Here is a 25,783-nt window from a genome sequence, read left to right on the forward strand (position 1 = left end):
TTGTCTATATGTATCTACCGATAGGGATTTCAACATTCCTCTCTTTGTGAGACAAAGCTGTATGCAGGTAGGGGCCCTTGCTATGCTTTGGGCACATGAACCCTCCTCTGATCTGTCGCCTTGGCTAATAAACCACACAATCTACAAATCTAGAGAATGAAATATTAACTTTTGTAATGTCCAATGCCGCAAACTCCAAGGGACGATGTATTCACACATCCACATCCTCATGTTTTCAAACTCATGCAACTGTATTTGCATAAAGCATCTAACTAAACATTTCCCTGATATCATGACGCCGTAATTCAACCAAAGCCAAAGTCCAATTCATTCAGACATATACACTTTTAACAAAACTTTAGACAGCCATTAATACATACACATTTGACCAGTCTCTATTTTAGATCAACAAAAATGACAAAAATGTAAATGTAAATTTGTAAGACATCACATATTTGTGATCAGGATCTGGGCTATGAAGATACATCATCCAGCTACAGTCCAAATGGAAGAGCAGATCAATGGAAGAACGGGCCTTGCAGCTTGGTGCGGACCTGGTCTCGTTTCACCTCTCTCTCCTTGAGGAAGGCCTGCAGCTTGTCGGTAGAGAAACACAAGATGGAGTCTCTGTGTTTGGAGGGGGCCCGCTCACCCCGTACCCAAGGGTTCTGGAGGCACTCAGCTGCTGAGGGTCTCCCCCTGAGGAAATACATCACAGGAAACGCATCAGATGAAACACATCGGGAAAATTCTGAAATGGTTGGTTCTGGTTGTTATAACGTTAACACTACCTATCAATTACCTCTCAATGAAACAACTTTGGGTGTACCTTGGCTATCTCAAATAGGCAATAGATATAGGTGCTGGTTGGCTAAGATGTGGCCAATGGACTCACCAGGCCTTGTTGCTCAGTGTGTTCTTCATGAAGTTGATTGCTGCTTCTGACAGGCCAGGGTAGCAGCGGCCAAACTGGATCTTCCCCTTTCGGATGTTCCTGTCCCTCTCCCAGTTTAGGTCTGAATGGAACGGGCTATCTGCACTCAACCTAGGTGGTTAGAGGGAGGATATATAGACATATCAGAGGACAAAAATATGAATAAATGGCAGTATTACTCTACACTGAGTATACAAAACATTAGGAACACCTTCCTAATATTTTATAATTATAATAATAATTAGTCATTTAGCAGACGCTCTTATCCAGAGCGACTTACAGGAGCAATTAGGGTTAAGTGCCTTGCTCAAGGGCACATCGACAGATTTTTCACCTAGTCGGTTCGGGGATTAGAACCAGCGACCTTTCGGTTACTGGCACAACGCTCTTAACCACTAAGCTACCTGCCGCCCCTATATAATATAATATTGAGATGTACGCCCCCGCCCCCTACCCCCTCTCTACAAGGAGTCGAAAGCGTTCCACAGGGATGCTGGCCCATTTTGACTCCAATGCTTCTCACAGTTGTGTCAAGTTGGTTGGATGTCCTTTGGGTGGTGGACCATTCTTGATACACACAGGAAACTGTAGAGCGTGAAAAACCCAGCAGCGTTGCAGTTCTTGACACAAACCAGTGCTCCTGGCACCTACTACCATACCCCGTTCACCGTCTGAATGGCACACATACACAATACATGTCTCAATTGTCTAAAGGCTTAAAAATCCTTCCTTAAAAATCCCTTCATCTCGGCTGATTGAAGTGGATTTAACAAGTGACATCAATAACAGGTCATAGCTTTCACCTGGATTCACTTTGTCAGTCTATGTCATGGAAAGCGCAGGTGTTAATAATGTTTTGTACAAATCAAATCAAATTTGATTTGTCACATACACGTGTTTAGCAGATGTTATTGCGGGTGTAACAAAATACTTTAGTGCAGTAATATCTAACAAGTAATATCTAACAATTTCACAACATATACCCAATACACACAAATATAAGTAAGGAATGGAATTTAGAATATATACATATATGGACAAGCAATGACAGAGCGGCATCGACTAAGATACTGTAGAATATTATAGAATACAGTATATACCGTTGAAGTCGGAAGTTTACATACACTTAGGTTGGAGTCGTTAAAACTCGTTTTCAACCATCAATCAAATAAAATAAAATAAAATTGTATTGGCCACATGTGCCAAATACAACAGGTGCAGACATTACAGTGAAATGCTTACTTACAGTCCTTAACCAACAGTGCATTTATTTTTAATAAAAAAGTAAAATAAAACAACAACAAAAAAGTGTTGAGAAAAAAAGAGCAGAAGTAAAATAAAATAACAGTAGGGAGGCTGTACATACAGGGGGGTACCGGTGCAGAGTCAATGTGCGTGGGCACCGGCTAGTTGAGGTAGTTTAAGTAATATATACATGTGGGTAGAGTTAAAGTGACTATGCATAAATAATTAACAGAGTAGCAGCAGCGTAAAAAGATTGGGTGGGGGTGGGGGTGGGGGTGGGGGTGGGGGGCAGTGCAAATAGTCCGGGTAGCCATGATTAGCTGTTCAGGAGTCTTATGGCTTGGGGGTAGAAGCTGTTGAGAAGTCTTTTGGACCTAGACTTGGCACTCCGGTACCGCTTGCCGTGCGGTAGCAGAGAGAACAGTCTATGACTAGGGTGGCTGGAGTCTTTGACAATTTTGAGGGCCTTCCTCTGACACCGCCTGGTATAGAGGTCCTGGATGGCAGGAAGCTTTGCCCCAGTGATGTACTGGGCCGTACGCACTACCCTCTGTAGTGCCTTGCGGTCGGAGGCCAAGCAGTTGCCATACCAGGCGGTGATGCAACCAGTCAGGATGCTCTCGATGGTGCAGCTGTAGAATTCTTTGAGGATCTGAGGACCCATGCCAAATCTTTTCAGTCTCCTGAGGGGGAATAGGCTTTGTCGTGCCCTCTTCACGACTGTCTTGGTGTGTTTGGACCATGATAGTTCGTTGGTGATGTGGACACCAAGGAACTTGAAGCTCTCAACCTGTTCCACTACAGCCCCGTCGATGAGAATGGGGGCGTGCTCAGTCCTCTTTTTTTTCCTGTAGTCCACAATCATCTCCTTTGTCTTGGTCACGTTGAGGGAGAGGTTGTTATCCTGGCACCACACGGCCAGGTCTCTGACCTCCTCCCTATAGGCTGTCTCATCGTTGTCGGTGATCAGGCCTACCACTGTTGTGTCGTCGGCAAACTTAATGATGGTGTTGGAGTTGTGCCTGGCCATGCAGTCATGGGTGAACAGGGAGTACAGGAGGGGACTGAGAATGTACCCCTGAGGGGCCCCCGTGTTGAGGATCAGTGTGGCAGATGTGTTGTTAGGACATCTACTTTGTGCATGACACAAGTAATTTTTCCAACAATTGTTTACAGACAGATTATTTCACTTATGATTCACTGTATCACAATTCCAGTGGGTCAGAAGTTTACATACAATAACTTGACTCTGCCTTTAAACAGCTTTGAAAATTCCAGAAAAAGATGTCATGGCTTTAGAAGCTTCTGATAGGCTAATTGACATCATTTGAGTCAATTGGAGGTGTACATGTGGATGAATTTCAAGGCCTACCTTCAAACTCAGTGCCTCTTTGCTTGACATCATAGGAAAATCAAAAGAAATCAGCCAAGACCTCAGAATTTTTTTTTTAGACCTCCACAAGTCTGGTTCATCCTTGGGAGCAATTTCCAAACGCCTGTAGGTACCACGTTCATCTGTACAAACAGTAGTACGCAAGTATAAACACCATGGGACCACGCAGCCATCATACCACTCAGGAAGGAGACGTGTTCTGTCTCCTAGAGATGAACGTACTTTGGTGCGAAAAGTGCAAATCAATCCCAGAACAACAGCAAAAGACCTTGTGAAGATGCTGGAGGAAACAGGTACAAAAGTATCTATATCCACAGTAAAACAAGTCCTATATCGACATAACCTGAAAGGCTGCTCAGCAAGGAAGAAGCCACTGCTCCAAAACCAACATAAAAAGCCAGATTACGGTTTACAACTGCACATGGGGACAAAGATCGTACTTTTTGGAGAAATGTCCTCTGGTCTGATGAAACAAAAATATAACTGTTTGGCCATAATGACCATCGTTATGTTTGGAGGAAAAAGGGGGTTGCTTGCAAGTAGAAGAACACCATCCCAAACGTGAAGCACGGGGGTGGCAGCATCATGCTTTGGGGGTGCTTTGCTGCAGGAGGGACTGGTGCACTTCACAAAATAGATGGCATCATGAGGAAGGAAAATTATGTGGATATATTGAAGCAACATCTCAAGACATCAGTCAGGAAGTTAAAGCTTGGTCACAAATGGGTCTTCCAAATGGACAATGACCCCAAGCATACTTCCAAAGTTGTGGCAAAATGGCTTAAGGACAACAAAGTCAAGGTATTGGAGTGGCCATCACAAAGCCCTGACCTCAATCCTATAGAAAATGTGTGGGCAGAACTGAAAAAGCGTGTGCGAGCAAGGAGGCCTACAAACCTGACTCAGTTACACCAGCTCTGTCAGGAGGAATGGGCCAAAATTCACCCAACTTATTGTGGGAAGCTTGTGGAAGGCTACCCGAAATGTTTGACCCAAGTTAAACAATTTAAAGGTAATGCTACGAAATACTAATTGAGTGTATGTAAACTTCTGACCCACTGGGAATGTGATGAAAGAATTAAAAGCTGAAATAAATCATTCTCTCTACTATTATTCTGACATTTCACATTCTTAAAATAAAGTGGTGATCATAACAGACCTAAGACATGGAATGTTTACTAGGAATAAATGTCAGGAATTTTAAAAAAACTGAGTTGAAATGTATTTGGCTAAGGTGTATGTAAACTTCCGACTTCAACAAAATCATATGAGATGAATAATGCAAGATATATAAACATTATTAAAGTGGCTAGTGTTCCATTTCTTAAAGTGGCCAGTGATTTCAATAGGTAGCAGCAGCCTCTAATGTGCTAGTGATGGCTATTTAACAGTTTGATGGCCTTGAGATAGAAGCTGTTCATTCTCTCGGTCCCAGCTTTGATGCACCTGTACTGACCTCGCCTTCGGGGTGAACAGGCAGTGGCTCGGGTGGTTTGATGATCTTTTTGGCCTTCCTGTGACATCGGGTGTTGTAGGTGTCCTGGAGGACGGATAGTTTGTCCCCGGTAATGCGTTCGGCAGACCGCACCACCCTCTGGAGAGCCCTGCGGTTGCGGGCGTTGCAGTTGCCGTCCCAGGCGGTGATACAGTCCGACAGGATACTCTCAATTGTGCATCTGTAAAAGTTTGTGAGCGTTTTAGGTGCCAAGCCAAATTTCTTCAGCCTCCTGAGGTTGAAGATGCTCTATTGCGCCTTCTTCACTACACTGTCTGCGTGGGTGGACCATTTCAGTTTGTCAGTGATGTGTATGCCAAGCAACTTGAAGCTTTCCACCTTCTCCACTGCAGTCCCGTCAATGTGGAATAGGGGGGTGCACCCTCTGCTGTTTCCTGAAGTCCACGATCATCTCCTTTGTTTTGTTGACGTTGAGTGAGAGGTTATTTTCCTGGCACCACACTCCCAGAGCCCTCACCTCCTCCCTGTAGGCTGTCTTGTCATTGTTGGTAATCAAACCTACTACTGTTGTGTCGTCTGCAAACTTGATGATTGAGTTGGAGGCGTGCTTGGGTGTACAGGAGGGGGCTGAGCATGCACCCTTGTGGTGCCCCAGTGTTGAGGATCAGCGAAGTGGAGATGTTGTTTCCTACCTTCACCACCTGGGGGTGGCCCATCAGGAAGTCCAGGACCCAGTTGCACAGGGCGGGGTTCAGAACCAGGGCCTCAAGCTTAATGATGAGCTTGGAGGGTACTATGGTGTTGAATGCTGAGCTATAGTCAATGAACAGCATTCTTACATAGGTATTCCTCTTGTCCAGATGGGATAGGGTAGTGTGTGCAGTGTGATGCTGATTGCATCGTCTGTGGATCTATTGGGGCGGTAAGCAAATTGAAGTGGGTCTAGGGTGACAGGTAGGATAGAGGTGATATGATCCTTGACTAGTCTCTCAAAGCACTTTATGATGACAGAGGTGAGTGCTACGGGGCGATAGTCATTTAGTTCAGTTACCTTTGCTTTCTTGGGTACAGGAACAATGGTGGCCATCTTGAAGCATGTGGGGACAGCAGACTGGAATAAGGAGAGATTGAATATGTCCGTAAACACACCAGCCATCTGGTCTGCGCATGCTCTGAGGACACTGCTAGGAATGTCGTCTGGGCCGGCAGCCTTGCGGGGGTTAACATGCTTAAATGTCTTACTCACATCGGCCATGGAGAAGGAGAGCCCACAGTCCTTGGTAGTGGGCCGCGTCAGTGGCACTGTGTTATCCTCAAAACAGGCAAAGAAGGTGTTTTGCTTGTCCGGAATTGAGACGTCAGTGTCGGCGACGTGGCTGGTTTTCCTTTTGTAGTCCGTGATTGTCTGTAGACCCTGCCACATAAGTCTCCTGTATTGTTTTGCCAGTTTAATTTCCTTGCATAGTGAGTAGCTACACTGTTTGTATTCTGCTATATTCCCAGTAACCTTGCCATGGTTAAATGCGGTGGTCCGCGTTTTCAGTTTTGCACAAATGCTGCCATCTATCCACGGTTTCTGGTTAGGGTAGGTTTTAATAGTCACAGTGGGCACAACATCTCCTATACACTTCCTGATAAACACAGTCACTGTTTCAGTGTATTCGTCTAAATTAAGGCCTTATAACCATCCCGGAAGTTCGAATAGCAATGGTCGAGAATTTTAGCAGCCCGAGTACAACAGTCGATATGTTGATAGAACTTCAGCAGCCTAGTCCTCAATTTTGCTTTGTTAAAATCCCCGGCTACAATAAATGCAGCCTCAGGATATGTGGTTTCCAGTTTGCATAAAGTCCAGTGAAGTTCTTTGAGGGCTGTCGTGGTATCGGCTTGAGGGGGGATAAACACGGCCATGACTATAACCGAAGAAAATTATTTTGGGAGATAATACGGTCGGTATTTGATTGTGAGGTATTCTAGGTCGGGTGAACAGAAGGACTTGAGTTCCTGTATGTTACTTCAATTACACCATGAGTCGTTAATCAAGAAACATACACCTCCACCCTTCTGCTTCCCGGAGAGATATTTATTTCTGTCTGCGCGATGAACTGAGAACCCATCTGGCTGGACCGATTTCGACAGAATATCCCCAGAGAGCCATGTTTCCGTGAAACAAAGTATGTTACAGGCCCTGATGTTTCTCTGGAAAGAAATCCTTGCCCTGAGCTCGTTGACTTTGTTATCCAAAGACTGAACATTAGCAAGTAGTATACTTGGAAGCGGTGGGTGGTGTGGTGCCTCCTAAGTCGAACCAGCAGGCCGCTCCAAGTGCCTCTCCTCTGCCAGCGATGTTTTGGGTCAGCCGCTGGAATCAGTTCAATTGCCCTGAGGAGAGCAAACAAAGGCTCTTCTTCGGGAAAGTCATATTCCTGGTCATAATGCTGGTGAGTTACCGCCGCTCTGATATCCAATAGTTTTTCCCGGCTGTATGTAATGATAAAAAACACTTTCTGAGCTAATAATGTAAAAAATTATATATAAAAAAAACAAAATACCGCAAAGTTTCCTAAGAGCTAGTCGCAAGGCTGCCATCTTCGTCGGCACCAGTCAGTGTTTTGTATATAGGATCAAACTGATGCATCCTGGGCAATCAGGGCTCTAAACATTGAGAGAAGTGTAATTATTGCTAAATAAATTAATCTGCATGTGTCTTTCTATACTTACATTGTAAAAGCTAACACCCCAATAGCCCAGATATCGGTCTCAGGTCCGACTCCTTGTCCGTCGAGGATTTCCGGAGCTTTAGGAAGGACAATGTAAACTGACAAAACATGACAGATAGAGAGGACATTCTTCATATGAGTTTTACTTTACAATGTTTCCATCATCCTTTCCAGTCAGCCTTCCCACTTATCCTTCCCACTCATCCTTCCCAATCATCCTTCCCAGTCATCCTTCCCAGTCATCTTTCCCGCTCATCCTCCCTGCTCATCCTTCCCACTCATCCTTCCCACTCATCCTTCCCACTCATCCTTCCCAGTCAACCTACCCAATCATCCTTCCCTCTCATCCTTCCCGCTCATCCTCCCCAGTCATCCTTTCCAGTCATCCTTCCCGCTTATCCTCCCAGTCATCCTCCCAGTCATCCTTCCCACTCATCCTTCCCAGTCATCCTTTCCAGTCATCCTTCCCGCTCATCCTTCCCACTCATCCTCCCCAGTCATCCTTTCCAGTCATGCTTCCCGCTCATCCTTCCCACTCATCCTCCCCAGTCATTGCTTGCTGTACCTTTCTCTTGTCCCTGAATGTGCTCTATGTTGAGTGTCTGTCCGGGCGTGAAGGACTGAGCAGAGCCCAGGTCTACGATTTTCAGCACGTTGCGGTCCGTCACCAGCATGTTGTCTGACTTGAGGTCCAGGTGGACAACGCGGCGGCCGTGCAGGTAGTCCACAGCACTCAGGATCTGAGCCAGCAGCTCTGCTACATGGAGCTCAGAATACAGGTCTCTGTGTGGGAGAGGAGGGAGGGAAGGAGGGAGGGAGGGAAGGCGGGGAGGGCGGGGAGGGAGGGGGGTAGGAGAGAAGGAGAGAGGGAGGAAGGGAGGGAGGAGGTGAGGGAATGGAGGGCGGGAGGGAGGGAGGGAGGGAGGGAGGGAGGGAGGGAGGGAGGAAGGGAGGGAGGGAGGGAGGGAGGGAGGGAGGGAGGGAGGGAGGGAGGGAGGGAGGGAGGGAGGGAGGGAGGGAGGGAGCATAGTGTGTTTTTGTTTATCTAAAACCCATGGTTTTCACTAAGTCCCGTAGATAACTAATTTTGTATCCATACTCTGTATGATAACACTACAGTTAAGACTACAAACTAACACACACACCACCCCCAAGCACTACTAAGTAATGTCGTAATGTAAAACAGGCAGTGATCATATTGTCTCACCGCTCAGCCAGGTTGTAGAGCAGCTCTCTGCCGGCACACAGCTCCTGGATGAGCACCAGGTAGTAAGGGGTTATGTAGGCCGTGTGCAGCTGCACCAGGTGGGGGTGGTTGAGCCTCTTCAGCAGCTGGTACTCCCTGAGCACCAGCTGTCTCTTCTCTGGCCTGCAGGGGGTGATCTTGGCAGCAAATAGCTGCTGGCTATGGCTGTCCTGACACTGGGTCACCACGCTGAAACGACCCCTGATACCGACAACATGGAGCGAAATATAGTGAGAGAGATTGCACACACATCTGTATAGGCCTACTTGCAGGTGTGAAGTAAAGATGTGTAATACATTTTAGAACAATATGTGTATACTGTTGTGCACGGGTTTACATTTGGGACCAAATATATGCTAAATTAGCACACATTCACGTCGTCCATAAAAAACAGCAACTTTCCTAACCCAGTATAGATGTTCAGTACCTGTTGATCTCTGATAGGAAGCTGTAGGTCTTGTGGCTAGGTTGACCTCCTGACCCACTGCCCTTTGAACCTGGGGACTCGGTCTGGATGAGGGGAATGTGGGTCTCTGTAGATCAAAGGAGAAGTATTATGTCTGGCCACAGACTCAAAAAGGGAGGTGGAGCACTAAATCAGAACATCAAAGAGTTTCATCAATAAACACTACAACAAGAATCATACATTTATATAAGGAAAACAAAATTATATATTTTGAATGTTCATGCCTTCAGGATGGGTTGCCATAACAACAGGTGGTGAAGGGTCACTGAAAGGTCCTGCCCCTGTCTTTGTGATGCAGCCCACCCTGAACACGTATCCTGCTCCTCTGGGTAAGTCCTTCACCACGTAGCAACTGTCTGTCACCTCCTCTGACAGGAGCTTCCACTCCCCACCTGTGGCAGCACAGAGTATGTACAAATATTTGATATGCAACATGTTGAGATTGTCATCATCATCTGCCCACTCCTGTAGATAGTGTTAAACTTGTCAAGTTTAGCGTAGCTTCACTTCACTTGCACATACCCATTTTTGTAGAGAATTAATACATTCTGTACTATAGTAGTCTGTGTGATCTGTAAGCAGTGTTTTTCTTTTACCGTCTGTGCTGTACTGAACACTGTAAACCACTGGGTCGCTGGACTGCACTGGTCTCCATACCAGCAGAAATCCACCTGCCTCCAAATGGTGCACATCAGGCCTGGTGGGGCGGATAGGCATTTCTGGAGAGAAAACAGAAAGATACATTTAGAACTGCAGCGAGACAATCTCCTGCTGAATAGATTGTAAATTGAGTCTAAATATACTTGACCTTTGTTCTTTTTGAATGCAGGTATTTTAGGTATTTTGAATGGGAAGAACTTGGATTTATTTTTGGTGCTCTCCAAGCCAGGGCTTGCCTCTTGCTCAGGCGGAACAGGAAATGAACCCTTTACGATCGGCCCTGCATCGCACCAAGAAACATAAAGGGTGGAGATTCAGATTCATCAGAACTAACTGAAAAAAGGCTTCCACTACATGAGAGAGATCTAATTTTAAAAAGTGTACTAAACTAAAAGTGTACGGTAGCTCACCTCCCTTCGTTAAGTCCTCCTTGCTGGACGATTTAGTGAACAGCTTGGTGAGGCTAGAGGCTGATGCCCTCATCTTCTTCCTGAGTGACATGGTGGGGGTTTTGGGCTCCAATTCCCCTAGCGTGGGTCCCTGCTCCGTGCCCTCCAGTTGGGAGTAGGAATGCCCTGCCCAGGACTGTCTACGGAACAGATTCATCAACCCAACTTTGGGTGACATCCTGGGAGACTTCCCCGTGGGCGGTTTGGCCTGGAGGGCCGGGGTGGACGAATGCCTCTGGAGTCGTGCCTCTGTGTCGCTGGCCCTTGGGGGCCTCTCTGGGGCCTTGCTGGACAGGCTGGGGCTGGGTTTCACCGGCAGGACCTTCCTCTCTACCTGACCCTTATTTCTGGCTATTGGGTTCTGGTTGGGGTGTGTTGTCCTTCTCGGTGGGATTGGAAGTTGGCCGCTCCGGCGCTGGGGCTCCTGCTCAGATTCCTCAACCTCAGATGCCTGGAGTAGGGAGCAGGGGGACGGGGTGATTAGGGGCTCCTCCTGGTCATCATACTCTTCTCCTGCTCTCCCTCTATGTGTGGCTGAAGGGTGGCCGTGGGACATATCCTCACAGGAGCCCAGCCTGCTGGAGGTCTCAGAGCCATGCTCGAGGATGAGGGACTCAGCCAGGGAGCACTGCGAGCCAGCCAGGTTCTCCCCCTCCTCCTCCCCTGGTCTCCCCTGCTCTGGCCTAGGGCTCTTCTCTGGACCAGCATTGGGCAATTTTGCACCCAGTTTCTGAAGCCTGGCCGTAAGCTGAGCGGGAGCCACTGCCACTGAACCTCTTCTACCTTTGATTTGGGGAGGGGCAACGACCAAGCTCTTCTCCTCCTCCTCATCAGTGAAATCCTCCTTAAGACTCAAAGAACCCTCCTCTTCTCTGCGTTTGGCGGCTCCTGGTGAGCGTCGGGAGTAATCGTCCAACGACCTGCTCCTCCTCTGCGGGGGTGCATTGTGCGAGAGGCCGAACCCGCTGTCGAAGGAGCAGGACTTGAGCATGGACGACTGCAAAGACCCCCGCCGTTGCCCGTGATTGGTGTCTCCCTCGTCCTCCATGTACTCAATGAGCGGCTCATTGAGGCGGCTAGAGAGGCTGCTGCGGAGCGGTTTGCGGCCCCTCTCCTGCTTCTTGGCCTGGAACTTGTCCCTGAGGGTCATGTGGCGGGCGGACATGGGAGAGAGCTGCGCAGAGCTGTTGTAGAAGGTGCTGCGGATCAGGCTGCTCCTGGCGATGCGCCCTCCTTCACTCCCGGACGCGGAGCCGTCATCCCCCTCGGAGAGGTACAGGGACGGGCTGCTGTCTCGGCTGACCCTCCTCTCCCTCTGGGGCGTCGGCTGCCTGGAGGCGTCTGAAGACACTATGGATTGCCTGCTTATGCTCCTACTCAGCACGCTCCTCCGTCCTCCCATCTCCTCTTCCTCTTCTTCCATGGTCCCTTCCTCCTCCTCTTCTTCCCATTTCAGCTTGGCGAAGGGCTCTGGGATCCTGGCTCTCTCCATGAGGAGGTCGAAGTCTTCCTCCTCCTCATCTTCATCCTCCTCTGTGGTGGTGCAGTGATGGAAGAAGTCCCAGGCGTCAGCCTCGTCGTACTCAGAGGAGGAGCCGCTGCTCATTGAGGTGCTGCTGGGCTCGTGGGGGTCCCTCGGGGCCGTGACAGAGGTCTCCCGAGGAGGGGCATCGAGCAGCTCTGAGATGGGCCTCAGGGTGAGGACCGAGCCCAGGCAGGTCAGAGAACGCTGGGTTGAGAGGGGAGATAACGCAGGTGAGAGAGAAGACAGCACAGTCATACAGAGCTGTCAAGAGACAGTTAAGAAAAAACTGGATATACTGTGTAAAGAGAGAGACGCGACAAGAAAGACTGCACTGGACAGAGTTTAAAGTCTGCGGGTCTCATTACTGTACCTGCCATTTCCTCCTTGAAATAAAGACTTTCAGAGCCCTTGTGTTGATATCATCAGTTTCATCCTCGCTCTGACAATTTAATCAACAAGACAGAATTTGTTAGGCAAGATTCATTGTTTTTCCTCCATTTATTTAATTAGTCTCCATCAACCCTGGCTGAGACATACCGGTAAATAAATTGTATAATTCTTACCTGGAACCATTCATGCCCCAGACACTCAAATGCAGTTGGTCGCTTTCTGAAGAGAGAACAAATAATTAGATTTTTACGAGGGGGAATCTTTATTATTTTCCATGATTGTGTATCTTACTCTGGGTCTGGCTGCAGGACCGTGCGGAGGAAGTCCTGGGCCCCGGTGCTCCTGTAGGTGAGGTCGGGTGCGTCCCAGTTCAGTGTCCCCTCCCCCACCCTCAGCAGAGTGGCCCGGTCCGTCTCCCCCACGAACGGACAGCGGCACATCAGACTAACAGGACACAACATGACTTCACCGGTCAACGCTCACTCGCATTACATGTATGATGGCACTCTAATATATAATATCAAACCTCAAATTCACATCATACAGTACTTACCATAAATACGCCACAACACCAATGGACCTGACAAAGATAAGACATTTTTGTAGTGATAAATCATCACATTGTCCCTTCACATGACAGGAATGTCACAAACAGTAGCATAGATGTACTGAAATAGAGTACATTTAGCTTACCAGATATCACTTGCTATAGTGACAGGGTCTTGATGTATGATCTCAGGGGCTACAAACTCTGGAGTTCCAAACTGACTGTACTGGTGTCTGGAAGTGTCCATCTCTTGACAGAAGCCAAAGTCACAGATCTTGATCTCCTCTCTGGGTGGAAACACCATCAGGATATTGTCTGGCTGTGTGAATTACAGAAGATGGGTGAGGGTACATAGTAGTAGAATGAATAAAGCCTGTTCTATTCATTCTATTTCTATGTGAGGGAATTTATCATGTCATGACTAAGCTGTCCATTCAAATGAATTATCATTCTGAATTGTTTCAATGCACACAAAACAAAATTAATGTATTAACAATCAAATGAAATATACCAGCTGCTTTATGAATATTGATGTATGAAGAGCTTACTTTGATGTCCAGATGAAGGATGTTCATGCTGTGGATGTGACCAACTCCCTCCAGGATTTGCTGAACGTACATCTGCACCTGGTACCATGAAAGCATGGACTGTTTATAGACATCATACAGGCAGTCATAAGCATTCAGACAAAAGAGGTCAACAACGTTGTGTTTACATCATTTAGCAGACAGCTTTTTCACCTAGTCAGCTCGGGGATTCAAACCAGCAACCTTTCGATTACCAGCCCAACGCTCTTAACCGCTAGGCTACCTGCCACACATTACAGATTAGAGATCTAAGGTTTTACCTCTCTCTCACTGACCGATCCCTTCAACAGCAAATGATCAAGAAGACCATGAGAAGAGCAGCTATAGATGGTGTTAAGAATTATGTACAATGCTATACATTGATCAAATTCAGCATGTGCCATTTCCTACTCCAGGTTTTTTAAATTGTAGGTTTTATTTATTCGCATCAAAGAAAAGTAGTGAAAGACAAAACAATATAGATTAAAAACTGGTAAAAACAGTGTGCAGGTGAGGTTGGAAGCCCAAAAGGGCTGATATGAAAACCACACCACAAATGTAAGTACAAAAACAAAGTTTGTTCAAGCACACAAGCTACAGTACAGCATGTTTTATTATGACTACATTTCCACTCTTAGGTCTTCATCAGAGGACTGTACGTGGAAGTGACTAAAAGTGCCATGTTGAAGGATACACTTCAGTGACCAGGACCAGGGTCCTGCGCGTAGAGAAGAAGTCCAGCAGACAGGACACCCTGGGGTGGGCCAACCGGGAGAGCAGGTCCCTCTCCTGGAAGGCCCTGGTCCTTGTACTGCTCCTCAGGGGCAGGAACTTGGCGGCAAAGCCCTCGCCAGTCCTCCTGTGGGTAACCCGTTTCACCACCCCATATGTGCCTCTACAGACACAAGGAGAAGAGACAAAGGATGGAAGCCATTTTAGATCATTGGGACACAGATAAAGGGAGCGTCACCTCCACAGTTGCAGATTGACTGCCAACTTGTGAAATAGGATACCCAACAAAGTCGGCATTTACCTCCCTATCTCCTGATGGACGTCATACACAGAGAGCAGCTTCCTCCTCTTCCCAAGCTCCACCTCCTTCTCCTGCGACTCCAGTGGACCTACAGAAAAGAGGATCATGGTCATGCAGTCACAGGTAGTCCAGCCAGAGAAGATCACGTCTGTGGTGTTATGTTGGTTTCGGATTAGGATGCACATCTTCTAGGCATATAGTGGTTAAAACTGTCGTAGGTTTGGTATCAGCAAGCTTGAATGAATGTAACAATAAGAACAGTAAACAGAAAGACGTAAATTCAACGTCTATTCCACGTTGGTTCAACATAATTTCATTGAAATTATGTGGAAACAACGTTGATTCAACCAGTGTGTACCCAGTGGTATGGATCTAGCAAAGAGTTGTGCACTACTGTACAAGGGGAATGGGAATCTTTTGAGAAACTGCGTAGGTGTGTCCTGAGGCCTCACCCTCCTCCACTGTGAGCTGAGCCTGACAGGAGGTGTGTCCTGAGTTGTTATAGGCCCAGCAGGTGTAGATGCCACCGTCCTCGCTCTCCGGGCACAGCACAGTCAGAGAGCAGCGGGCACCATTCTGGACCACCTCCACATTCTCATTGGCCAACAGCTCCTCTCCATCCTCCAATCATATGAGAGAGACACAGTACTAAGGTACAGCTTCTACGACAGCACAGGGGTCCCAGACTCCCAACAGTAGAGGAGGACACCAAATATTACACAGGCAACAGTTCCATGTATACTGAACAAAAATATAAACGCAACATGTAAAGTGTTGGTCCCATGTTTCATGAGCTGAAATAAAAGATCCCAGACATTTTCCACACGCACAAAAAGCGTATTTCTCTCAAATTGTGTGCACAAATTTGTTTACAACCCTGTAGGTGAGCATTTCTCCTTTGCCAAGATAATCCATCCACCTGACAGGTGTGACATATCAAGAAGCTGATTAAACAGCATTATCATTACACAGGTGCACCTTGTGCTGGGGACAACAAAAGGCCACTCTAAAATGTGCAGTTTTGTCACTCAACACAATGCCACAGATATCTCAGGTTTTGAAGGAGCGTGCAATGGGCATGCTGACTGCAGGAATGTCCACCAGAGCTATTGCCGGATAATTGAATGTTCATTTCTCTACCATAAGCCACCTCCAACGTTGTTTTAGAGAATTTGGCAGTATGTCCAACCAGCCTCACAACCGCAGACCACATGTAATGACAACAGCCCAGGACCTCCACATCCGGCTTCTTCACCAGCAGGATTGTCTGAGACCAGCCACCCGAACAGCTCATGAAACTGAGGAGTATTTATTTCTGTAATAAAGCTCCTTTGTAGGGAAAAACTAATTCTGATTGGCTGGGCCTGGCTCCCCAGTGGGTGGGCTTGGCTCCCAAATGGGTGGGCCTATGCCCTCCCAGGCCCACCAATGGCTGTTTCCCTGCCCAGTCATGTGAAATCCATAGATTAGTGCCTAATGAATTTATTTCAATTGACTGATTTCCTTACATGATCTGTAACTCAGTAAAATTGTTGAAATTGTTGCATGTTGTGTTTATATTTTTGTTCAGTATAGATTACTGCTCGGTTGATAAATGGGTGTGGTTAGTCCGGTGTCAGATATGCTGAAATTATATGGAGCATCTCATAATGAAGGTTAGTATGAAGTTATTTATAACAGTGAATCAGTTGATGGTAGTCTTAGATTGAGAAGGCACATTGGTTTGAAGCTTCCCTACCTTGTACCACTGAATCTCGGGGGTGGGCCTTCCTGTGATGATGATGGTGAAGGTAGCTGATTGGCCAGACTCCACACACAGGTCCTCTGCCGGCACCTGAATGGCGGGAGGAGCTGAGGAAACAGGAAGTGAAGTAATTCCGCAAGATTATTCAAGTTTTAGGCACAGTAGCCACTTCAAAAACAAAAAAAAGGAACTACAGTGTGAGTGTGTACAGTTCAAGTACCTGTTGTCATTTCCTGTATGGTCTCAGGGACATAAAGTTCCTCCTCAACCTCAGGTCTCTCCTCAAGATCATTGGGGAACTGTGGCACCTCCACGTGGCCTCTGGTGGTGGGGTCCCTTTCCTCTGGGCCACCCTCAGCTCTGTAGAGAAAATATTGGGATAGATATAGAGACAGTGCATATATTGGGATAGAGAGAGAGACGATGCAGTAGTATGATAATGTATCACAGTTCTGTCAGGTAGACTCACGGCTGAGTGTATCCAGGCTGGAAGAGCATTTTGATGATAGATGTGGGGCTGAAGTCTGTCTGCAGCCATTGCTTCACCATGGCAGTGGACCAGCCCTCTGAGTCTGGAGGAAGCACAATGACACCACTCACAGACTGACAGATGCTTTTAGGTCCACTTAGAGTTTTATAATCCAAAATCATTACTTCACATTAGCTGACCTTTAAACTTAATATATTTTTTAAAGCCATGCTAACTTGTGACGGAGGCGAAGCGTGTCGAGGCATTAACAACTGTCTATTTAAAAATGTTTAATGTGCAAAATTAAAGCAAATATTAGGAACGTACAGTACCCTTACCTCTAGAACATAATAACCAGTGCACGTCTTACCTCCAGACTTGATGGACACCCAATAGTTTGTAAATCAGCCCATGAACAGGAGGACATGGACACATGCTCACTCCCCGGGGGGGGGGGGGGGGGCATAAGGGGTGCCTGACGTCCAGCACATGACCATCTTGTATGGGTAGGAGTGGAGAGTTAACTGGGCATGCGTTGGAGAGGAGAGAGGAGGACCCATCCACATGCACTGGGTCCATGATACTGGGAACATGATAAGACTTACATGATGAAGGTTCTGTGAGGTACTTCCTGCTCGGGGGACTACATAGGAAGTGGGATGGAGAGCAGGGTTACAGAGAATGGATGGAGTCACATGATCAATTGGTGTCCAAAAGCCTAAAGGAAAACTACTTAGAGGTGAAATCATAGCTCATGAAGGAAAGCAATTTATACATACTGCAATGCCTGTGATCTATCATATTTTTTTTTAAATAAATGAACTAATTGAATGTACTTGGTGACTTAAATGTGTTAAAGGTATTTGTTATGGATTAAACGTAAGTAGGTCCTGATATGGACTCTGAGGGGTGGTTTCCCGGGCACAGATTAAGCCTAGTCCTGGACCAAGAAGCAAGATCAATGGAGAATCTCCATTTAAAGTGCTTTTCAGTCTAGAACTAGGCTTAATCTGTGTCTGGGAAACACCCCTAGATGTAAATGAGCTATGGCCCCTTATTTCTCCTGTTTGGAAAAGCTTTTGGAAATCCACCAAGATCAGTCAAATGGGGGGTAAATGACCCGGTCCGTTCCAATACTATTCATTTCTGAAAGATGGAAACATTATGAAAACACAAATCAAAACATCCAATACTAAAGTGTATCAATGTCTTTCATGAATATGTACAACTAGGAATGGTATGATATCTATGTTGATTGGTATGATATCTAATGTAGATGACTGGAAGTTTTTATGGTTTCAGGGGTGAGAAAGGGTAACCTAGGTAATGAGACAATCCAAATTGAAAATGAGGAATGGCAATGATGACTGACAGTGTGAAAACAGAGATAAAGTGAAGTGATTTGAGGTAAAAGTGAAGTGAGGTGAAACTAAGGAATGACCATGGCATGTGCTTTCCTAATCCCTCGTCAGTTAACACTAAATGTATATTGTCCACAGAATAAAACTGGGATAACACAAGATTTATTCTTGTCTCTCATGAGAAATCAGTATAGCTGGAGCTGTAGGGTCTTTATCCTAGAATATATTAGACTGTCATCCTATTAACCAGTCTTATAGTGTAGATAGCCTTCTTATCAAAACCTGCTTCCTTACTCTGAGGTGGAGATTTACCTTGATTGGGTGGAACTCTCCTACCTTTGGTCAAGAGGACCTGTGGTTGGTCAGGCTGACTGTCAATCACTTCTGTGAAGGCGGCGCACAGCTCTGCTTTACTCTTGGCACTGCCCAACTGGTTCCACAGCTGAAATATAACAAGATTTCTCATTTTAAATTCACTAATTTATAACAGTGCACAAAAGCTCCTAGAAGAAAAGCAACAGTATATTGTACCTTAATGTTATTCCTACGTGTTATGAAGAAGCATTACATATGAACTACATAAAGGGGATTTCATATATATCCTGTAGGCATACCTCACACTCATACTGTCCCAGGTCTGTCTCTCCAGGGTTCATGATGGTGAGAGTGAGAATCCCACTGCGGGCATCACTCTCTATGTGGTACTTCCTCTGGTCTGTCAGCTCTCTGCCATCCTTAAACCACCTGCCCAGAGCATGCCAGGGCACACAACCAAATAACAACGTGTGGGTGGATCTCAATGGGAATCTTAACACGTATGGTTCAAACATTGAATCCTGGGAGCCCAGGTTCACATGACATAGTAGGGGAATACTGAGTACAGATGTAGGATCTTAATTTGAGCCAGTTTGCTACAATCCATTATATGGATTATAATTAATGGACATTTTTGTAGGGGTTGATACATGTTTCGTGAGGGAAAATCAAGTCTGACATTTCAAAAGGGAAATTACAAATTTCAGAATACTTTTTAAACCTCAAATACACTTAAAGTTTTAAAGTTGTCCTGCAACACAGTGATCAAATTAAGATACTACATCTGTAGATCCAGCGCAATTTACTGCACCATACCTGATTCGGGGTAGCGGTGTGCTGTGTGTGGAGCAGGTAAACTGGACGTCCTCTCCCTCCAGCAGACATGCACTCTGCAGCCTAGTAATGAACCTGGGGGGTGCTGTACGACAGGAAGTAATGAGTTCCTTCAGTCTACGCATTATTTATTATCTTTGCAGAATAGGACATGGAGTATACCGTAACATGTTAGATAGTACAATCATATGTGTACGATTTGTGTATTTCAGTGTATTTAAGACCTAATCTTCATCAGCATGTGATTTATGAGTGAGGTAGACTGAATCATAGAACTTGGAATTAGAATACACTAACACATTCAATAATAAATAATACATAGAAAATGTAGTAGGATCTCTATGGACTGAATGCTCTGCCATCCCTGACTGTGGGTGCTGAGTTCAGCACCAAAGCTACTGTAAGTGGCTGTTGACTCACCGTCCACCACTATCTTGGCCAGTGTGCTAGCATGACCCACGGAGCTGGAGGCGTAGCACATGTACTGTCCAGAGTCCTTGGGAGTGACCCCGTCCAGGATGAGACACCAGGTGCCTGCCCGGTCTGCAGTGATGATGTGGTGGGGGCTGTCCTCTAGGGCCAGGCCGTCTGGGGAAGTGATGTCATTTCAGAGCGTCAAAGAGACTGTACTGCTGTTTAAAAAGTGTTTTCTTTTTTTCTTGCCTTTTTGTTTGTAAAAAAACAAAAATGGATTACTATGCTGCTCACTCTTTTACCTTTGAACCAGCTGAACACTGGTTTGGGTGTTCCTTTGACTTTGCAGGTCAGTTTGATTGTCTGCCCGATCTTTGTTGTGCAGTCAGCCAGGAGAACTTCGAACTCTGGTGGACCTAAAGAAACACCCACAAGACTACTGTAATGATGGGAGGAGACCAGGCAGCATAGACCTACTGCTGCCCAGAGCTAACATTGGATAGAGTTAACAGAGGACCGAACCAGTGATAGTATTAGGCAGACTTAACAATGGACAGTGCCAAAATACATAGTCATAGAGGAACTCACTGCAGGCAGTCAGGCTGGAGCATTGCTGCAGCTCTCTCAGGTCTTTGAGCCAGGACAGCTTGAGCAGGGTGGAGTGACCCTGCAGTGTGTACCTCCTCACTGAGCCGCGGTGCTCGTGCCACAGCTCCCAGGACTTCTCATCTCCCCCCACTGTCTCCTTCACCTCCACATCATTCAGCTGGGGAGGGGGAGACGCTCATATTACAAGGAAGGTACTCTATGTGCAATGTAGATGGTTCGGGAAACCACACTCCAAGGTTATTTTTGTAAACAAAAACTCAAGCTAAAACTAAAACTAATTATGAAAAAACAATTTAGTAAACTGAAACTAAATAATATAAAAACGAAATATAAATACTTTTATAAAACAAAAATGTAATAAGGTCTGAAAACTAACTGAAACTTAACTGAATCTCAAATTAAAATCATAAAACTAATAGAAATAAAAACGAATATAAAAACAAAAAACTATAATAACCTTGCCACACTCATATGATGAGTAGCCTTGCCTGAAACCTGAACACTTATCTCCCCAAGCTAATGCATAGGTTTTAGCTCAGAGGGATATCAAAGTCTTGTGGCTCACAGGAGACCTAGGTTCGAACCCCAGTCGGTAACACAATATGTATGCTGCAGGGATTTGGACTATACATTTACATTGACTGAGGCAAAGGATGAGGGCCAGGTTTTACCTTCAACTTGTTCTTGAAGGCATAGGTGTCAGAGTTCATGCAGGGGTCTCTCTTGAGCTTACAGAGGAGGACACAGTCCTTAAAGAGAAACACCTGCCTCTGGTGCCACCTGGAGGACGTCTTGATCTCAGGAGACTCCTCCCACACAGTGAGGGAACCCTGGGAGGAGGAAAGACCTGGTATCAAAGCTTCAGATGGAGCTGCATTATCAATGAAGAAATTACTTCAATCACATCTCAAACATGCAATCAAGATGGTGCATTGCAAGTGTTATCCTGTCAGTTAATTGACATTTAAACTTTCAATGATGCCGTGTCCCCCTCAGCCTTGAAGCAACAACTGTCATGGGTTGTTACGGGACACCTGACCTCAGGTATTCTGGACACGTTGATGTAGTCATCTATCCTTTCTCTGGAGCTAACAACATCCCCAGGTAGAGCTGAACCACTCTTTGTGGGTCAGGGGTGAGTTACCTGGCGGACGGGTTCCCCCAGTGCAGTGAGTGGGGCAGGGTAGTTCTCAATCAGAGACACCTGGTGCAGGTTGTCAGAACGCCAGGGCAGACAGGACACCATGGAGAATGCATCCTCCAGCAGACGGCAGCTTTTCCCACACTTAGCCTTGTTCTTGATCAGCTCCTGTCAACATACACACACACACACCGGGAGAAATACATGGATTAAAGGTCTCAAAATGGACACTTAGAAATGGATAACGAGCACTGACCTTGAGTAAGGCCTGGTAGGTCTGAATCCTCTCCACTGGTCTCTGTAAGAAGGTGATGACATCCAGCACTGCAGTTTTGGGGTGCTCAGGCTCTGTCTCCGTGTTATGCTGGAACACAAAGGTCAATACACGTGAATGTCAGCATGGAAAACTGGGAGCATGTGAGAGCAAATTGTTTTTCTTCTGGGTGTGGGGGTTGATTTTTGTGCATCATGGTAAATGATCTGATCGCATACCTTGAAGTACTGCTGGATGGTCTTATCAGTCACACAGGCTTCTGCCTGTGTTTGGCCCATCATGTACTGCAGATACTTCTCAAAGTCCTCTGCATGTTTGACCAGGTGCATGGCCACATCATCATCAGTAGAACACTCGCTCAGCCTGGGCAGAATAGACCTGAGGAGGGGATAGGAAAATAAGGACAGTATTTACCTCGTTTTATTTGACAAAGAGAACAGTTGTGACATTTTATTCTCGACAAAGAGAACAGTTGTGACGTTCTCACCTCTCATGTAAAGCCATGATGTCCTTGATATTGCGGAAGATGGTTTCTTTCTGGTTGATGATGTTGATGGGGACATCAGGGCTGGTGTCTAAGTGGTGCAGGTAGTGGGACGTAAAGTCCTTCATCACCTTCACAAACTCTTCCTCCCCATCAATCAGCCCCTGGATCAATTGGCTGAAGACAGAAGGAATATCACATGGAATATTGACAGTACTCTTTAAGAGACTATATCAATCAAATATGCTGAACTCTCAATGTGATCATGCAATATTCATTCACTCACCTTACTGTTCTCCTGTACTCCTCCCCTGTAGAACCTGATCCATCCATCTCCTGTTGTGGTGTCCTCACTTGTGGGAATGTCTGCTTTACAAAATGCTAAAAGTTTGAATAGATCTATAGTCAAATATTATCATTACCTCTGACAAATCCTGTTTATATGAAGAAACATAAAAAGTGGTTGATTGCATGGTCAAAATATACCAATTTTGTCCATTTTTTGCTCATCCTTTACCAGGACATACTGAGGACCTCATACCGTTCTCTTCTTCTCCAGGTATGCAGGAGAGACCCATCCTTGGCGTGAGGGGGTGTTCTTGGAGGGTTTGGTGCGGACCAGCCACGTCTCAGGGTGGACAGAGTCCCAGACCTCCACATACTGGCCCTCCTTCAACACAAAGCTTGCCTTATTGCCACTGTGTTGAGAGCTGCACTTAGCTCTGGCCACATAGATAGCAAATGTCTGTGGAAGTTGGTAAAAATGTAAGAGTTTAGTTCCAAAACGTTAAAACCCCAAATGTTACACATTTGTATATTTGATCATAAATGATTGCTTATGGTATAATCCAGCAGCATTCCACCCTGCATCCCACTGCTGGCTTGCCTCTGAAGCTAAGCAGTGTTGGTCCTGGTTGGGAGACCAGATGCTGCTGGAAGTGGTGTTGGAGGGCCAGTAGGAGGGACTCTTTATCTGCTCTATGAGGGGCTATGAGGAAGCAATGAGGAAGTTATTCCAAAGTAGACCATACTGTACCTCTTTTCTGTCCTCGTCACCATCTGACTCTGAGCCAGAGCCTGTAAGAGCAGCAGACGTGTGGGCACGGTGGTGTTTCGGGGACAGAGTCCTCAGCTTGGCATCAGTAGCTGGTGGGACATTCAGAGGAAGTGAGAGAAGTGGACAGAAGCGTGCAAGGTCATTGAGTAATGTGTACTGTACAGTGAGGGAAAAAAGTATTTGATCCCCTGCTGATTTTGTACGTTTGCCCACTGACAAAGACATGATCAGTCTATAATTTTAATGGTAGGTTTATTTCAACAGTGAGAGACAGAATAACAACAAAAAAATCCAGAAAAACGCATGTCAAAAATGTTATAAATTGATTTGCATTTTATTGAGGGAAATAAGTATTTGACCCCTCTGCAAAACATGACTTAGTACTTGGTGGCAAAACCCTTGTTGGCAATCACAGAGGTCAGACTTTTCTTGTAGTTGGCCACCAGGTTTGCACACATCTCAGGAGGGATTTTGTCCCACTCCTCCTTGCAGATCTTCTCCAAGTTATTAAGGTTTCGAGCCTGACGTTTGGCAACTCGAACCTTCAGCTCCCTCCACAGATTTTCTATGGGATTAAGGTCTGGAGACTGGCTAGGCCACTCCAGGACCTTAATGTGCTTCTACTTGAGCCACTCCTTTGTTGCCTTGGCCGTGTGTTTTGGGTCATTTTCATGCTGGAATACCCATCCACAACCCATTTTCAATGCCCTGGCTGACGGAAGGAGGTTCTCACCCAAGATTTGACGGTACATGGCCCCGTCCATCGTCCCTTTGATGCGGTGAAGTTGTCCTGTCCCCTTAGCAGAAAAACACCCCCAAAGAATAATGTTTCCACCTCCATGTTTGACGGTGGGGATGGTGTTCTTGGGGTCATAGGCAGCATTCCTCCTCCTCCAAATACGGCGAGTTGAGTTGATGCCAAAGAGCTCAATTTTGGTCTCATCTGACCAAAACACTTTCATCCAGTTCTCCTCTGAATCATTCAGATGTTCATTGGCAAACTTCAGACGGGCCTGTATATGTGCTTTCTTGAGCAGGGGGACCTTGCGGGCGCTGCAGGATTTCAGTCCTTCACAGCGTAGTGAGTTACCAATTGTTTTCTTGGTGACTATGGTCCCAGCTGCCTTGAGATCATTGACAAGATCCTCCCATGTAGTTCTGATCTGATTCCTCACCGTTCTCATGATCATTGCAACTCCACGAGGTGAGATCTTGCATGGAGCCCCAGGCCGAGGGAGATTGACAGTCTTTTGTGTTTCTTCCATTTGCGAATAATCACACCAACTGTTGTCACCTTCTCACCAAGCTGCTTGGCGATGGTCTTGTAGCCCATTCCAGCCTTGTGTAGGTCTATAATCTTGTCCCTGACATCCTTGGAGAGCTCTTTGGTCTTGGCCATGGTGGAGAGTTTGGAATCTGATTGATTGATTGCTTCTGTGGACAGGTGTCTTTTATACAGGTAACAAGCTGAGATTAGGAGCACTCCCTTTAAGAGTGTGCTCCTAATCTCAGCTCGTTGCCTGTATAAAAGACACCTGGGAGCCAGAAATCTTTCTGATTGAGAGGGGGTCAAATACTTATTTCCCTCATTAAAATGCAAATCAATTTATAACATTTTTGACATGCGTTTTTCTGTTTTTTTTGTTGTTATTCTGTCTCTCACTGTTCAAATAAACCTACCATTAAAATTATAGACTGATCATGTCTTTGTCAGTGGGCAAACGTACAAAATCAGCAGGGGATCAAAAATGTTTTCCCCTCACTGTATGTAGCAAGGTAATGTTGTTCCCTTAGGTTATGAACCAGATAGCTTTAGTTTTGACATACCAGGCTATTGCCACTCTTATTATTTCAATTCAATGGAGTGATCATAGATTGGACTGGTTCAATGAGGTCACTTTATGGGTTATTCTATTTCTGAATTAAACTTCTACTGTGATATTGCCATAACCATAACCATGACTATGTTGGTGTATTATTTATACAATTAATACCAATCTTTACCTGGGATCTGAGTTTAACGGAGGTGGTATAATTATGACAATCAAAACCTGTAGAATGGTTTGGCCCATCTCTCCTGAATCTGTGTTGGATCAAACATTTCACTGTTTTTTGTCTTTTGCTCACAGAAAGATGTGTTTTTCTGCTCTGACATTTTCTGACATTAAAAGTGTGTAAATATCACTATATTTCTACTAAAAGTAGCAGAATATGTTCCCTGTAAACTTTATTCATGCACTGAGTCTGAATTCTGTTTGTGTAGAATGCTATCTTTGTACACAATCTTCATGGAATGTTCGCCTCAATGAGCATCCTATTTAGCATTCTATGCTAGCTGTACATTGCATTCTCATTGGTCAGGCACGGAACATGATATTGATTTACTAAAATGTTATCTGCACTAACAGGTGCAGATAACATTTTATTTATTTATTTGACTATTTATTTATT

At 45.7% G+C, this 25,783-nt stretch overlaps 1 protein-coding gene across 1 annotated transcript in view; it reads right to left on the reverse strand.

The window, feature by feature from the left end:
* Positions 1-518: 518 nt before the first annotated feature.
* Positions 519-25,783, reverse strand: part of LOC311137590 (obscurin-like) — a gene marked incomplete at both ends in the record, with an annotated part of 70,355 nt that continues 45,090 nt past the window's right edge. The window contains 36 exons of the mRNA XM_084172098.1: positions 519-699; positions 896-1,045; positions 7,750-7,846; positions 8,314-8,531; positions 8,956-9,195; positions 9,422-9,527; positions 9,685-9,852; positions 10,057-10,179; positions 10,531-12,298; positions 12,465-12,533; positions 12,658-12,703; positions 12,776-12,928; positions 13,038-13,064; positions 13,178-13,350; positions 13,580-13,657; positions 13,879-13,939; positions 14,292-14,492; positions 14,631-14,718; positions 15,083-15,251; positions 16,369-16,481; positions 16,595-16,734; positions 16,844-16,946; positions 18,541-18,646; positions 18,819-18,948; positions 19,336-19,438; positions 19,774-19,941; positions 20,070-20,183; positions 20,356-20,533; positions 21,048-21,206; positions 21,521-21,685; positions 21,774-21,881; positions 22,010-22,169; positions 22,279-22,452; positions 22,562-22,644; positions 22,817-23,020; positions 23,312-23,421. Of these exons, the coding sequence (XP_084028224.1) occupies positions 519-699; positions 896-1,045; positions 7,750-7,846; positions 8,314-8,531; positions 8,956-9,195; positions 9,422-9,527; positions 9,685-9,852; positions 10,057-10,179; positions 10,531-12,298; positions 12,465-12,533; positions 12,658-12,703; positions 12,776-12,928; positions 13,038-13,064; positions 13,178-13,350; positions 13,580-13,657; positions 13,879-13,939; positions 14,292-14,492; positions 14,631-14,718; positions 15,083-15,251; positions 16,369-16,481; positions 16,595-16,734; positions 16,844-16,946; positions 18,541-18,646; positions 18,819-18,948; positions 19,336-19,438; positions 19,774-19,941; positions 20,070-20,183; positions 20,356-20,533; positions 21,048-21,206; positions 21,521-21,685; positions 21,774-21,881; positions 22,010-22,169; positions 22,279-22,452; positions 22,562-22,644; positions 22,817-23,020; positions 23,312-23,421 (6,434 nt within the window). The remainder of the gene's footprint in view (positions 700-895; positions 1,046-7,749; positions 7,847-8,313; positions 8,532-8,955; positions 9,196-9,421; positions 9,528-9,684; positions 9,853-10,056; positions 10,180-10,530; positions 12,299-12,464; positions 12,534-12,657; positions 12,704-12,775; positions 12,929-13,037; positions 13,065-13,177; positions 13,351-13,579; positions 13,658-13,878; positions 13,940-14,291; positions 14,493-14,630; positions 14,719-15,082; positions 15,252-16,368; positions 16,482-16,594; positions 16,735-16,843; positions 16,947-18,540; positions 18,647-18,818; positions 18,949-19,335; positions 19,439-19,773; positions 19,942-20,069; positions 20,184-20,355; positions 20,534-21,047; positions 21,207-21,520; positions 21,686-21,773; positions 21,882-22,009; positions 22,170-22,278; positions 22,453-22,561; positions 22,645-22,816; positions 23,021-23,311; positions 23,422-25,783) is intronic.

This window comes from Coregonus lavaretus (assembly GCF_964263955.1).
Source record: "Coregonus lavaretus genome assembly, chromosome: 11".
Classification (NCBI taxonomy): Eukaryota; Metazoa; Chordata; class Actinopteri; order Salmoniformes; family Salmonidae; genus Coregonus; species Coregonus lavaretus.